Raw genomic sequence first — 15,457 nt, 5'->3', positions numbered from 1 at the left:
GCTATAACAATGTCCTGGATTTTTCCCCATGGCCTCCTGTGTGCAGCTGCCACTTTCACTCTTTAATGGAAAGAAAGAAAAAACATGGTGTCAAAAGTAACCAGGAAGTCTTTTCTACAGCTGAAGCAGATTGTCAGTTTGGGAGCTTTCAAGGCATGTGAATGGGTGCCAAACCATCTTGACAGTTCGACCCGTTCAGTTACCTTTCTCAGTTATGAGCGCGCTTCGTGTCTCTTTATACTGCACCCAGCCGTTGTACTCTAATTATTAAAGGCACTAATTAAGATAATTCTGTTTTCTTGTAAAGACATCATATTTCAGACAGCCAGACACAGTATTTTCACCCAGCAGTAATAGGAAAGTATTTGATTTTTTTCTCCTGCAAACACCTTTGTTCTGAAAAAGTTGGCTGAATCTGTTTTAGGCCAAGGTCTGGTTGACACTGCCCCCTACTGGATCATCTACAAATTTACAAAAGTGACTGGTCCAAAACACACTGCAGAAATAATCCAGTTTGAGACTGCTTTAACTGCCCTGGCTCAATACTAGGGAATCCTGGGAACTGTAGTTTTGTGAGACATTTGCCCTTCTCTGTCAGAGAGAGCTCTGGTGCTACAATAAACTACAGTTCCCAGGATTCCCTAGCACTGAGCCAGGGCAGCTAAAGCAGTCTCAAGATGGATTATTTTTGTCGTGTGTCTTGGACCCAAGTGTACATCATGGTGAGGGTTAACAGAAATTGATCTTCTAAATCTAACAACGGGGGTAAGGCACAGAGTTGTCTTCCGCTACTCTATCTGTTTAGCATCGAAAATGTTTTGATTGATTGCACTGAGTTTTATGTTTAAACCACCCACTAACCTGAATTCTGTGGGTAGAAAATGCAGCAATAACAAAACTTGTGGGAATTTTTCCTCTTTTGGACTTGCCAGCCTGGCTGGGGGAGTCTGGAAGTTACAGTCCAAAAAAGGGAACATTTCCAAGCTCTGAATAGTAAAACATTGACTAAGGATAGCCAAAAATGCTTCTTGGCCTATTGCTGGTGAGGTGAATCAATTGAGCTACATAAAGCAAAGAGCACAAAAATGGGGAAATAACCAGCAGATCCTTACAACCACATGAAGGTGGAAGAAGTGTGGATCGATAGGATAATCAGGATTATGCTTTTCACTGGAAGTATTGGGGGACCCCTTCCGCTGGCAACCCTCAACACCAAAAGGTGTCTCAAAATCATCTTTACAAGTTCAGTTTTATATAAAATTGAAATTGTAAAGATAATTTTCAGTCACCCTGTATTTTCCATTTGCAGCCTTCCACTGTGTTTTCACATTATGTGCCTTCTAGTGAACTCTTACTTATAGTGACCCTGTTATAGGGTTTTCTGGGCAAGACTTATTCATAGATTTGCCTTTGCTTTCCTCTGAGGCTGAGAGACTGTGACTTGCCCTAGGTCATCCAGTGGGTTTGCATGGCTAAGCAGGGATTCAAACCCCGCTCTCCTAATGCCCTAGTATCCAACATTCAAACCACTGCACCATGCTGGGTCTTATTTCATGCACTCATGATGCTATTTTCTCTTTTCCACATTGTTAAGGAAAGATGGAAGATCCCCGCCACTGTGCCAAGCTTCAGAGTTTATGTCAGAAATCCCCTGCATTCATATATTCATTTGGGGTTTCTGTCATAAGGATTATAAGTTTAGGGTTTTGTTTAGATATTATTAGAATAAGTTTATGATTGGGTTTGATATATATTGGTTTGTTAGAATATGCTAGAAGGGGGGTAGATTGGTGGTTAGCTTCTGTGCTTGCTTATTAGGATTTGGAATGTTACAATGTTAGGGAGTTACCCAGCCAGGCAGAGACTGTTACTGAGTTGGGAGTGGGAGTTAAACCTTAGGAGCTATTGCTATTGCTTATATGATGTTATGGTACTATGTTCATGATGTTTATATATGTTGCTGTTATATTTTAAATGCTGCCATGTATGTTGGATTGTGGGATGATGGGATATATTACCATGCTTGAATATACTCATAGGCTGTTAAGGTTCATTATTACTTAGTCTAGTGGTGAAGGATGTTTGTGCTTCAAGGCCACAGGTGCAAAGAGGAGAATAACGCCCTATGAGAACTTAATTGTTTTGAGAGTCTGCCAGAGATCCCGGACTAGAGGACATTACGTACATCATTGGGGAGGAGATTCCTCACTGCGTGGGAAAGACTTATCCAATTATTGCTTTATGGGGGGTGGGCATGCTGGTCGGACTATATAACCCATCTGTAACTATGCATCTTCATTCCTGACAAGTCACTTCTCTTGTATGTGCGCTATTTTCAATAAAGTTGGTACTTTTACAGCCCAGCCTCTTATTGAGAAAGGAGACTGCAAGCAGGAGCCTGACAGTTTATCATATGAATGAGATCTGGAGTTCATCCTATGAATATCCCGGAAAAATTGCATAATTGCGCGAAACAATTTCACATGACGTTGCACAAAACCTGCCATAGAGTGGTCACCAAGAAGCATTAACGTGCATGTTTTAAATGCGCTTTAATCTCTCTTTAATGCCGAAATTAGTGCCAGTGTGATAAAACTCCAAACTTGTCAAGTACAAGGGGAAGAATGTGATTCCCACCTTATTTGCACAGAGACAGAAAATGCTACAACAGCTGGGCCAGGAGCATCTGGGCTCTCCATTCTTGCTTTCTTCTCTCTTCCATGGTTGCCTGAGTAAGCGAGGGAATTTTTTGGAGGAGGTAATACAGTGCTCTCTCCACATTTGTGAGGTTATGGGTGAAGGACCCCCGTGAATGTGGAAAAAACGCAAATAAAAAACCCACTATTCTTTTTACCCGTGAGAACACCTCTAGGAATCTCCAGGTCTTCCAGTGCAACTCTATGGTCAACATCTGCCAGAAGTCGGTCATAGAATCATGCTGGAGGACCCACAAATGCCTAGAGAAGTGCTTCCTCTAGGAACATCTTGGTTCTCCAGCACAACTCTGTGGTCAACTTCTGGCAGAGTTGCGCTGGAGGACCCAGAGATTCCTAGAGAGAGCATATTAATCAAAACCACAAATAATCAAAGCCGCAAATGCGGAGGGCCGGCTGTACATAGCTGTCATAACTAGCAGCCATTGATTGCTTCATCCTCCATGAATTTTCCTCAGAGAGACCACTGAACTCATGCGTTTCCCATCCAAGCAGCAGTCAAATCTAGACATAGGGTTTGAGAGAAGCAGACCTTGGTCCAAAACACACTGCAGAAATAATCCAGTTTGGGACCGTTTCAACAGCCCTGGTCGATGCCAGGGAATCCTGGGAATGGTAGTTGTGTATGTACTCTGTGCCTTCAAGTTGTTCCCAACTTATGGGGACCCTATCATGGACAATATGTTAAATGTTTTAGGGGTATTATTGTCACATTTGTTATTGTTGTATGTCTTTGGTTTGATTTGTAAGTAGTTGTATGTTGTTTTTAAAATTAATTTTAAAAAATTAAAAATAAATAAATAAATAAATAAATAAAGCATGGGGTTTTCTTGGCAAAATCTCTTCCTCTCAGGCTGCAATTTTTAGTTATTAATTATAAATAAAATTATTATTATGTATGTGTTATATTTTATATTTGTTTACTTTATTGGAGGGCGGGAGATATATATATATATAAAACCTATTTATTATGATGATGATTATTATTAATACCCATTAGGATTAAATGGCTGAGACGGGAATCAAACCCTTGACTCCAGAGTCTTAGCCCAGGGCTCAAAACACTAGGCTACGCCGCCTTCTTAAGCGAGACCTTTCTGCAAGGGATCCTTCAGGCCAAACGCTACTGGCTCATAATGAAACCAATGCCTCTCCCTCTCGGAGAGAGGCTCTTCCTTCAGCCGGCCTCCCCTCCCCAACAGCGCGGCCTCGGGCTCCCCCTGGCGGCCGAGCCAGCCTCTGACTGTGCTTCCCACAATGCCTATTTAGGCTGCTCCTGCCTTGGCTCCAAGATGGCGCAGGCGATATTCGAGGCGCTGGAAGGTATCTGTCTATCCCTCTCTTGGGGAGCGGGCGTGGCTGTTCCACGCCAGGTGGCTCCCCTCCCGCCGCTGCGGACGGGACGGTGGCTGAGAATGAGAAAGCGGAGGGGACGCCCCAGTCAGCCAGCCAGCCGCGCAGGGAGGGAGGGAGGCAGGGAGGGAGGGTGGAACAGCCGTCCAGGCGCGCGGAGGGCGGCGGTCCCCTGGCGGAATGGCCGCCTTGGAGTTCTAAGGGAGGCCTTTGCCTCAGTTGCCTCAGCCCTGGCTCTGAGGGACGGTCGCTTTGGAAGGCCTCTCCCAGTTTGACACTGCTTTAACTGCCCTGGCTCCATGCTGTGGCATTCTGGGACAATTTCCAGATTTCCACAGCGTGGAGCCAGGGCAAGAGGCATTTTGCGAGACATTTGGCCACCTCTGTCAAGAGACTAGCTACATTTCTTGTTACTCCCTGGCTTAGCCACTAGCTGCCCCCTCTTCTGTTTTGAGTTTCTGGAGCTGCACCCACACCACAGAAATAATCCAGTTTGAAGCCGCTTTAACTGCCCTGGCTCCATGCTGTGGGTTTCTGGGACAATTCCCAGATTTCCATAGCGTGGAGCCAGGGCAAGAGGCATTTTGTGAGACATTAGGCTGCATCCACACTGCAGAAATAATCCAATCTGACATTGCTTTAACAGCCATCGCTCAATGCTGTGGAATTCTGGGAATTGTCAAGAGACACAGCTACATTTCTTATGCCACAAGCTATGAGCCACTAGCGCTTTTGAGTGCAGCTGCATCCACACCACATAAATAATCCAGTTTGATGCCGCTTTAACTGCCTGAGCTCCATGCTGTGGAATTCTGGGAATTGTAGCTTTGTGAGACATTTAGCCATCTCAGAGAGAGAGCTCTGGTGTCAGAACAAGCTGCATTTCCCAGAATGCCATGGCATGGTGCCATGGCAAATTAAAGCAATGTCAGACTGGATTATTTATGCAGTGCGCAAGAGGAGACACCCCTGCCAATGATATCTTGGTTTCTTCCACTCATGTCGCCCCTTTATTCATTTATTGACTTGACCCCTTGACTGCCCAATTGCAGCTTTATGTCTTGTTAAATTAAATGTTTGCATCCATAGTGCTGGGTCAGTACTTGGATGGGAGACCATCAGTGAATACCAGGTGCTGTAGGCTATATTTAGTGGAAGGAGCTGGCAAAGCCGCCTCTGAATAATCCTTGCCTAACAAAAAACCTACAAAATTCATATGGTCACCATAAGTTTATAAATTACTTGAAGGGACATGCCTACACAAAAAAAGTTCATAAGTAGAGCTTGAACGTGTTAGCTGTGCCATCTGTTTTTTATCTTTCTCCTCTGATTTGACATTTAATGATCTTCAGCAGAATTCCTAGCCAATCAGTACCTAAAGAGTTTTTTGTGTAACCCAGAGATGGGCAGATTCTTTTTTGGGAAAACACACACACACACACACACACACACACCTAAAGATAGCGAGTATCCTCTTGTGGTCCTGTTAAGTTCTACTATTCAAATACAACTGACAGTATGCTGGAGAATATGACATTATTTGCACAAATCTGAATATTTTTAAAACTGAGGTTAAATATGAATGTATTCTAAACATTACATTGCTATTATAGGAGGTAATGGCATGGACCTCCGTGACATACCTTTGCACACTACTTTCTGAATTGAAAAGGATATGACAGCTTGCACACATTTGACTCCTATAAAGCCATATCGTTTCAGCTCCTATAAGAAGTTGTTTTTGAAGGCTGAATATTCACTTTTGCATCACAGCAGAGGTTTCTTTTTAAAAAATAGTTACAGGGCATATGTGGGTAAAATAGTATGACTCCACATTTGCCCTTGCATTAGTAGTTATTATTATTTGGAGCTATGCTCAGAAAAGGTTATAATGTTGCAGGGATATACTTTGGATAAGCCCTAAATCCTCTTATATTCTGTTTGGGTTTTATTTATGAAGCACACTATTGAAAGTGGTATTAGGTTTTCTATCTAGGTAACCCATGACACAGGATACTTCTGTTTGTATCACTCCTACCTATTAAGCACCTGTGCAACTATTCCTTATTTTATTCCTTTGTTCAGAATTGGCTGATGTATCTATTTTAATGGATTATGGAGCACAAGGTGTTCTGATATTTTTTTTTAAAATGTGGCTGTAATTGTGAAGCAAGCCAAGAATTAAGAAGACAACCACAAAAACTGGTGATGTTACCAACAGAAGAGTCAGATTTTATTTGTATAACATAATACTTTTTATCAGAAAACGGGTTTCATAGAACCAGGTAGTTGCAAAAAGATAGAAATGTGAAACAGGGATCCCCAGATCTTGCTGATGCTACCAAAACTAACAGAACATTGCATCTGATGAAGTGAGCTGAGTCTACAAAAGCTTAGGGTGGAAATTTCTCCTCCCGTTTCCTTTATGTCTTTTTACATTAAAGGAGATTAACACAGCTATCTCTTTGTATGCCTTTCTATAATTTGATCAGTTCCTTGCTTTGTAAGAATCTTCTCCAGGCCAGTCACAGAATGCCCTTGGTATTTTTTTTACCACAGTGTCATTTTAGTTCATTTAAGAAGAGGGTTCCCCACCACCACCACCCTCATCATGTAGTCCATTTAAGAAGCCCTTTTAGTGCTTCTTAAGCCTTAGGCTTTCCTTTCATCTCAAATAAAATGCTGTGATTGCTGACTGCACAGACTAGCTCTGGGTAAGGATACAAACTGCTTTTGTTGTTGTTTTTCTTCAAATAATTTAAAAATCATGGCGAATTTCTGAGGTGAACCCATGGTTTTCTTGGCATGATTTGTACAGTGGGGTGGTGGTGGTGGTTTGCCATTACCTTCCTTTGAAGATGAGAGAGTGTAACTTACCTAAGATCCCAGTGGGTTCCCATGGCTGAGAGGGGATGATGTCCTGGAATCGTAGTCCAGCACTCAAACCACTACACTGTGTTCTTGCTATACAGTACTAAGTATGCAACGTGCTGTTTAAAATCAGTTTTTTTTTTTAAATTGTGGTTAAGCACACATAGATTTAGGGGACATCTTGCCTGGGTGGGGGAGACTTAAACATCCTGCCCCACCCCTGTTTTTATATCAAAATCCTCCAGTTTTAAAAATAAGATCCTTCTCCATTGGCTACAGTGGTAGTCTTCCCCTGCAGCCTTAGCACTTGCATAGGACTGAAGTACTCAGCAATCATGGCAGGTTTGCAATTTAATAAGAAGTATCCCCCCGCTCCCACTTCCAAGTTTTACAGGAAGCATTGTATTGTTAATACTTCCCTTTAATGTTTAGAATATATTTTACAAATAAATAGTGTGATGTAGTGGTTTGAGTGTTGGACTAGGACCTGCTGAGTGAGCTTGGGCAAGTCATACTCTCATTCTCAGAGGAAGGCAATGGCAAACCTCTGAATAGATCTGGTAATGAAAACACTACAAGCCTAAATTTCACTGTGTAGAAGGGGTCAGACTATGATTCTAAAATTCTAGATTGATGAAATTAGGGGACAAGCATTTAGCAGTTTTAATGGCAGCTTTCTTGATCTGGGTCCTGTTTATGTATCGTTGAAATGATCTTTCTTCATCTTAATCAGAAAGGCTTTTTAGTCTTGTTGGATTGTCAGACGTTAATCTGATTTAATAGAACAATGCACATGGTAAATTTTGAAGATTGTTGTGTGAGAACATTTTGTGGATGGGTATGATATAATTTGGTGGTTCATCATAGAATGGAAAGTGACACTGTAGCAGAACTTGACAGAGAAGTTGGGTTAAATTGATTAATATACTTGAGTCTTAAAACAAGTTGATTTGTCTGTTTTTTCTTCAAAACTATTTATGGGTATTTTTAAAGACAGATCCTCTAATCACTATTTCTGGCTTCTTCAGGAATGGATAATCAGACAGTCTTAGCTGTTCAGTCCTTGTTAGATGGCCAAGGAGGAGTAGCAGATCCATCAACACAACCTGTCAATGCATCCACCACTATTCAGGCCATGGGTGAGTCCTTTGTCTGCATATTAAAGGAAATGGGGGGAGGGGGGTGGAGAGTCAAAATGTATACCTCTCAGTTTGCCTGTTCTGTTACTAATTTCCTATATGGAAATGCAGATGACACATAGGGGCTGTACGGACCAGCACTTTGTGCTGGCTTGTAAGCACAGTGAGGGCTGAGCATCCGGACACTACGAGCTCTCACCATGCCACTCAGGTGCCATATTGGCGCACGCCTGTTTACATGGCGTATGCCGTGATGATGCATGTCTTGCACAGTGCCTAAATGGCGCTGTGCGGAAGAGGCATCATCATGGCATGCCAGCATGCCTATGGCGCCCCTTCCAGGAAAATGCCTAGAGCAGTTTCTTTTTGCTCCCTACAGGGAGCGGATTGGTGCTGCTGGGAGCGGATCAGGGCGGATAGTGTGTTCCACTGTCAAACAGTCCTTACTTTCAGGAAGTTCCTCCTAATGTTGAGGTGGAATCTCTTTTCCTGGAGCTTGCATCCACTGTTCCATGTTCTAGTCTCTGGAGCAGCAGAAAACAAGCTAGCTTCCTCCTCAATATGACATCCCTTCAAATATTTAAATAGGACTTATCATATCACCTCTTAACCTTCTCTTCTCCAGGCTAAACGTACCCAGCTCCCTAAATCGATCCTCATAAGGCATGGTTTCCAGACCCTTCACCATTTTAGTTGCCCTCCTTTGAACACGCTTCAATTTCTCAACATCCTTTTTGAATTGTGGTGCCCAGAACTGGACACAGTATTCCAGGTGGGGCCTGACCAAAGCAGAATAGAGTGGCACTTTCTCCTAATCTATGCTGGGCCATATATCTCCAAATGTTTACTAGATATGCCAGGCCTGCTCCCTTGTGTATATCCATTGCATGTTTCCTGGTATTTGAAAATGTGCATCTCTCCCTCACAGGCATAGAGAGAAAAATAATTGCTGTGTAAAGCATGAACTTTGTTTCAGATGGAAATTATTTGTAGAAAAATAAACATTGGTTGTTCTCATAATAAGAATACCAAAACTTGGCAATTCACTTGCTTCTGTTCAAATTTCTCTTGCTGAAACCATAGCTTGGAAAACTTTACTTTATAGACTACAACTCCCAGAACTGACCAGCCAACATGTGTATGATATCTGAGGAATTCTAGACTTTGTAATCCAAAATACAACAACAACAAAAGAATTTTCCCAAGCTTGGATTGAAGTTGTATTTATTATTGAATTCATCTGAAAATAATCTCAAGAGTCAGATCAATAACTTTCCCCTTGTTTGGTCACAGATGATGAGGATGTATTCCTCTGTGGGAAGTGTAAGAAGCAATTCAACTCACTCCCAGCATTCATGACCCATAAGCGAGAACAGTGTCAAGGCAATACCCCCTCATTGGCTACAGTCTCCTTGGCTAACAGTGGGTACACACCATCCATTACCTCAGTACAGCAGGCTCAGACCACCAATCGCCAGGTAAAAATGCTGAATGTTTTGCAATGTCTGTGCCATAAACAGTGGATAGAATGTTATAACCATAAACCATCTGTTTAAGTTAGGATTTTGGAGAATTGTTGTTGTGTTCCTTTAAGTTATTTTTTACTTATGTTGACCCTAAGGCAAAGCTATCACAGGCAATATTTTCTTGGCAATAATTGTTCAGAGGACTTTTGCCTTTACCTTCCTCTGAGGCTGAGACATTGTGACTTGCCCAAGGCCATTTAGTGGGTTGAGCAGGAATTTAAACTCTGTTCTTCACAGTCACAGTCCATGGCTCAAACCACTACATTAGCTCTGCTATTTCAGAGTGTGGGGAGGGAATTATCTTCCTTTTGTGGTGGAAATTCCTTGTTGAAATAAAAAAGCTATAGAAAGATGGAGTCACCTTTGTCAGCCAGAGAGATGGTCTTTGAAATAAAGGCTTGGAGTTTAGAAAAACTAGAGCAAAGGAATAATGAGTGCATCTTGACCTGGATGAAAGCTGGCACCAGTAAAAAAGACATAACATAAACTACAGTACTGAGATAAGGACATTCAGAAGCAAGGTTAGAAGGAAGGCTAAAGGAGGGGGTAAGGAGTGATGATGCAGTTTTAATGTATGCATGTATTTCTGTTCTGATTGTAAGAATTCTGTATGTTTAAATTGTAATTAGCCAATCAGGTGTATTGAAGAAGCTTCTTTGTCTTGAATAATATAAAAAGAGCCATTTTGTCTTGTTCGGGGTCTCAGTTTTTTGGAACTTGAATTCCACTGAGTTCAATGTTTTCCTTTGTCGACAATTGGAAATAAACTTATGGATTTTCAATTACTAGATCCTCTTGACAATTCTTGCTCTGTCAATCCTAGAAATTTAAGTTTCCTGAAATTTCTGTTACACTTTGATTAAAAGAAGCATTCACAAAACTCTGTGTTGTTGTTGTGTGTCTTCACGTTTGTTTCTGACTTATAGTGACCCTGAGGGGAACCTATCATGGGGTTTTCTGCGACTGAGAGTCTGACTCATCCAAGGTCACCCAGTGAGTTTCTATAGCTAAGTAGGGATTCAAACCCTGGTCTCCCGAGTTGTAGTCCTCCACTCAAACCACTATGCCAGACTGGCTCACTATACTCCTTATATATACAGTACTAACATATAAGACAGCTTTTATTCCTATCTAATATACATTTAACTGCTCTCTTTTATATTTCCACTTTTTCCAGGAAGAAACAAAGATAACATCTTCCCTAACCCCCAGTCAGCTGCATAAACAGTAACTTAATGAGGCAGGGGTATTGTAAGGATTTGTGAAGTGCTTTTTACACTCCTGAATTTAGTATAAATATTAAATATTGTCAGTATTTTCCAAGGCAAGATTTTCAGACATTGTAGTATTCAATGGTTTCTTACCACATCCTTTCTGATAGATAGGGATTGGGAATTTTGTTATAGCCTATTTTAATGTGAATCACAAGAATTATTTTTTGATTTCTAGATCGAGAACCAAAGTAAGTTTTTTTAATTAAAAAAACCCTTCTTCCTAACAGATCTCCACGTACATTACGGTCCCGCCCTCTCCTCTGATCCAGACATTAGTCCAAGGGAATATTTTAGTAAGTGATGAAGTCCTGATGTCAGCTATGTCTGCTTTTACAACTCTGGACCAACCAATGTCCGCAGTACAACCTTCTGTTCAGGTAAACAGAATGTTTTTCTGTTGTTTTAAGATGCATACAAACTCTGGTAAAGCAGCACCAAAGGTTGAGAAGTTGCTGTAAAGTTGTAAAAAATAAATAAATACATGTGTGAATCCAAAAGTCTGTCAAAAAACACCTGTGTGAAGTACGTAATCTTTTTTTTATTTTTGCCATCACTGTATACTTCAGTCGTTACAAAATGAGTTATTTCACAACCTGATGGTTGGGTTGGGAGGTGGGAGATCTTATAGCCATTCCATACCAAACTCCCATGTATGCAAGAGAAAATGACAGTGAATATTATGAATCATTGAGAAAAGAAATGGGAAACAAAACCATCAGCTTAAATATGTGCAGTTTTGGAATCTCTTATTTTCATAAAAGTAAAGGTGATGTATAAAGAGAGAAACAAGAAAGAAACTTTCTGACATCCTAAAGCAGTAAAATATTTCAGTCCATGGCTGAACTTCCCGTTTCACTTCTATCCCTTGCCATGCATTTACAAAGAAAGTTCCCATTTGTGCAACTGGAACCTTTTCACAAAAACATTGTTGGAGGATCTTCAGTGAGTAGGGTGGGGGGGGGGGCAAACAAAACAAACAAACAAGCTTCATTTATATACCGCTTCATACCGCCTAAGCAGTGTCTAAACGGTTTACAACTGTAAGCTAATTTGCCCCCAACAATCTGGGTACTCATTTTAGTGACCTCTGAAGGATGCAAGCCTGAGTCGAGCTTGAGCCCTTTTGCTGGTCTTGAACTCGCAACCTTGTGGCTGCAGTACAGGCATTTAACCATGCCACCAGGGCTCTTGGTGGCAGAATTTGCAGAAAGAAAAGATGCTTCATCTTCAAAACTTGTATGCAGTCTCTAAGACGTTTCACTGGCCCTCGACTAAAAAAATTGCCCACTCCTGTCTTAAAAGATGAACCAATGGAAATCCAGTTTGGACTGTTGTGAAGTTGCCCTCCTTTATCTCTCCCAAAGTGATTTTTGTGTTTTCAAATCTTAAGGTTGTCTTAACTTGGTGATACCTTCCTGTTGTAGAAGGGGGTGTGTGTCATTTATGCTACATTTTGAGAATGAGTTCCTTAATAGTACATAGTAAACATGAGTGCTTGTAACAAAATAATGCATGGATTAATTAGTTGGTTTAGTGTCCCACTGTTGTTGTGTGCTTTCCAGTCATTTTCTCTTTCATGGGATTTTCAGAGCAAGAGGCTGAGAGACAGTAACTTGCTCAAATTCACCCAGGGGGCGTCCATGGCTGAATTAGGATTTGAACCCTGCTTTCCCAGATTCTTAGTCCAATACTCAAACCACTGTACAATGCTGCCACCACACAGTACATTTCTATGTTACTTATTCATCTTCCCACTAGTGATGCATGGTGAAGATATCTGTAAGAAAATATTCTCTGAGCATGAGAAGATTCTCCAAAATATTACTCTGTAAGAATGTTTGAGAAGTTTCTAATTTTTGCAAAGTCAAAGGCTTTTTTACAGCTGGCAGCCATAGTTTTTTTTGTGGATTTTTCGGGCCATGAAGCCGGGTTCTCTAATTTTTCATTGATCTCTAAAGAAAATATTGTGTTTGACCTCGCTCATTCTTGAATGTTACACAGTTTTCTTTAGTATTCCCAGTGGTTGAGAACTTTACAACATTCCAGAATGTTACTGAACATTTGTCACCATTCTAGAATCCATGTTTCCTTTCCATCAAGCTAATCTTCCATCACTCTTTCCATCACAACTACCTTTTCCCATCTTCTCCCTAGGAAGCTGCTGCCTCATCCACCCTACATCCCACCACTATCACACTTGCTATCCATTTCCCCTCCCTATTGCTGCTGTCTTCCCACCATCTCCCCATCCCTATTCCCTCCCACTTCTGTAAAGGGATTGGACCATTCTGCTGTTCCACAGTCTTTCTTCTGCAGTTAACAGATGTATTTTGGGGTATCGGTCCAGAAATGACACAAACTGCTCCATCCTGTTTTAAGATAGACTGCAAACCATTAATCTGATCAGCTCAAAATAAGCAAAACACCAGAATATTTTGAGAATTAAGCTATCATTTTGAAAGACTAGTTCTGAAAGACTAGTTTTTTTAACAAAAGAAAAAAAAAACAGGAGATGTTTAAAAGTTTTGGGGTACAGAAAAGAAGACATAACTCATTTTCATTTTAACAATTGGAAACTTCCATGTTTTTAAAAAATTGTATTGAAGAGACACAAATTGTAAAATTATTTACAATATGTTAAACGAATTCTGAAAAATTCTCAGGTTGGCAAACATTCTTGAAAATATTTCCCAGAAGTTCATTCTTAAGAATTTTAATACTTCGTATTACAAAATTCCTCTTTCTTTTCATCTGCTGTGTGTCCTATTTCACCTTTCTTTTTTTCTGCTTTGTTACTTGTAATGCTGTAATCTCATCTCTCAAACTCTGCTCCTACTTTGTCCTCACTGATTCATTTGTTCTCTACTTATTTTCATCATTTCTTACTTGCATTTCCATCTTTAATCATCCCTTCTCTTGTCATCTCCTAAATCCTGCTTCCTTCTCCCAGCCACATATTCTCCTTGCTTGTTTGCTTTTTCAGGCTACCCCATTCCAATTTCTGTTCCTTCTTTGCCTCTGTCTCTATAATCTTTCTCTCTTCCAGCACACTCCAGCATGTGTGTCTTCATTTTTTCCTCCTTCCTACCCCATTCTTCCTCCTACTCTGTTCACTATAGACAATCAGCCAGGGGCTTTAACAACGGCTTCTGGAAGCAGTGGAGTTTTACAATAAAATACCTGGGTGGGTCACATGTGCATTGCATGCACATTCTTCTTGAAGGCTAGAATAGCCTGCTCCTTGGTATCCTTCCATCAGCAGACAAAAAAAGGTTTTTTTTAATAGGATGATGTCCTGCTTTTAACTGTAATCTTTTCAAGTTACTTTTTATTAATGACATATTCTAAATAGTTTTTAATCTTATTGATAGTTCAATTATATTTAATGTTAGCCTTTTGTGTATTTTAGTTATATTGTATCTAATAATGATGGTAATAATAATAATAATAATAATAATAATAATAATAATAATAATAATGTTTATGAATGGAGGTGAGAGTCTGAATACAAATCTTTTTGATGCTTTCTTTCCAAAGTTTTGCTAATTCCTCATTTTGTCTTTTTAGAGCAGCCTGAATATGCACGCTGGAGCAGGATACCTCTCTCAACCACCTCCGCCGCCTCCACCACCACCACCACCTCAACCTCCCCCTCCTCCCCCTCCAACCCTTGGAGCACCAGGTCAGGCCAGTGCTGGTAGCAGTGGAGTTGTGGAAGTGTATAGTGCACCTACCTCCATGAATGGGAATGGTACAGTGGAGATACAGAATCTGGGAATGCAGCCCTACCCACCTATGGAGGTACAGATGGGTTTGTGCTTGCTATCTAAAATGCTACTTCTGATTCACCCAACCCCAAAAGATGATTTACCAAACAAATTTGAGAGTAGCATAACAAAATACATAAGGTTATCTTCTAATCAGTAAATAAGTAAATCAGTAAATAATCTATCAAGAAGAAGTCAGCCATCTGCAGCGAATTTAGAGAACAAGTAAAATTACTTGCAGCATAGGCTATAGGAACTGACTGATATGGAGAGGTTACTAAAATGGCACTCATCATTAGGCTAAATGAGATTATGTGGGAACATCATGTAACTGTCTGCAAGTACTGGAATGCCAAAGCAAAGCCAGGAGGCAGAGATGTATTTGTTTTTACGGGCAGGGGAGATTTATGGAGAAACAGAAAAAAGTACAGTATGTTAGAAACTGTATGGAGCAGATGGGCAGGAAAGAGTGGCCTGAGTCCGCTCTGGTCACAAGGAGATTGTTATCGCGCCATTTGGGTCGTCGCTGCAGGATCCAACCCACGCTTTCAAGAGCTGGATTATCCTGGTTCCTTTTTGCTCTGATCCAAAGGATTGGAATGCAGTTTCGGCATGGCTTCAGGCCACGCTGGAGGTGTGCATCATTTGAATGTCACGCCTCCAAATCGGCCAGAAGCCACTTCTTTTGACTCATCTGTTCCAGGACATAGTCTGAAAACCATAGTTGATCCATAGCAAGAGGTGGAATATAAATAATTTTTAATCATCATCATCATCATCATCATCATCATCATCATCATCATCATCATCATC

General features: G+C 40.9%; 1 protein-coding gene across 3 annotated transcripts in view; it reads left to right on the top strand.

The window, feature by feature from the left end:
* The first annotated feature begins 3,972 nt into the window (after window positions 1-3,972).
* The window catches only part of ZNF341 (zinc finger protein 341), a 33,008-nt gene continuing 21,523 nt past the window's right edge, over window positions 3,973-15,457 (top strand). For 2 of the 3 annotated variants that reach the window (XM_042465045.1, XM_042465044.1), the window contains exons 1-5: window positions 3,973-4,037; window positions 7,967-8,077; window positions 9,371-9,555; window positions 11,105-11,254; window positions 14,445-14,678. In XM_042465045.1, coding sequence (XP_042320979.1) covers window positions 4,007-4,037; window positions 7,967-8,077; window positions 9,371-9,555; window positions 11,105-11,254; window positions 14,445-14,678 — 711 coding nt within the window. In that variant the 5' untranslated portion in view covers window positions 3,973-4,006. Of the gene's footprint in view, window positions 4,038-7,966; window positions 8,078-9,370; window positions 9,556-11,104; window positions 11,255-14,444; window positions 14,679-15,457 lie in introns of those variants that run through there. The other variant, XM_042465046.1, reaches the window with a different exon arrangement.

This window comes from Sceloporus undulatus, chromosome 4, assembly GCF_019175285.1.
Source record: "Sceloporus undulatus isolate JIND9_A2432 ecotype Alabama chromosome 4, SceUnd_v1.1, whole genome shotgun sequence".
Lineage (NCBI taxonomy): Eukaryota > Metazoa > Chordata > Lepidosauria > Squamata > Phrynosomatidae > Sceloporus > Sceloporus undulatus.
The sequence above is the reverse complement of the archived record's forward strand: the minus strand, read 5'-3'. Positions and strand labels throughout refer to the sequence as shown.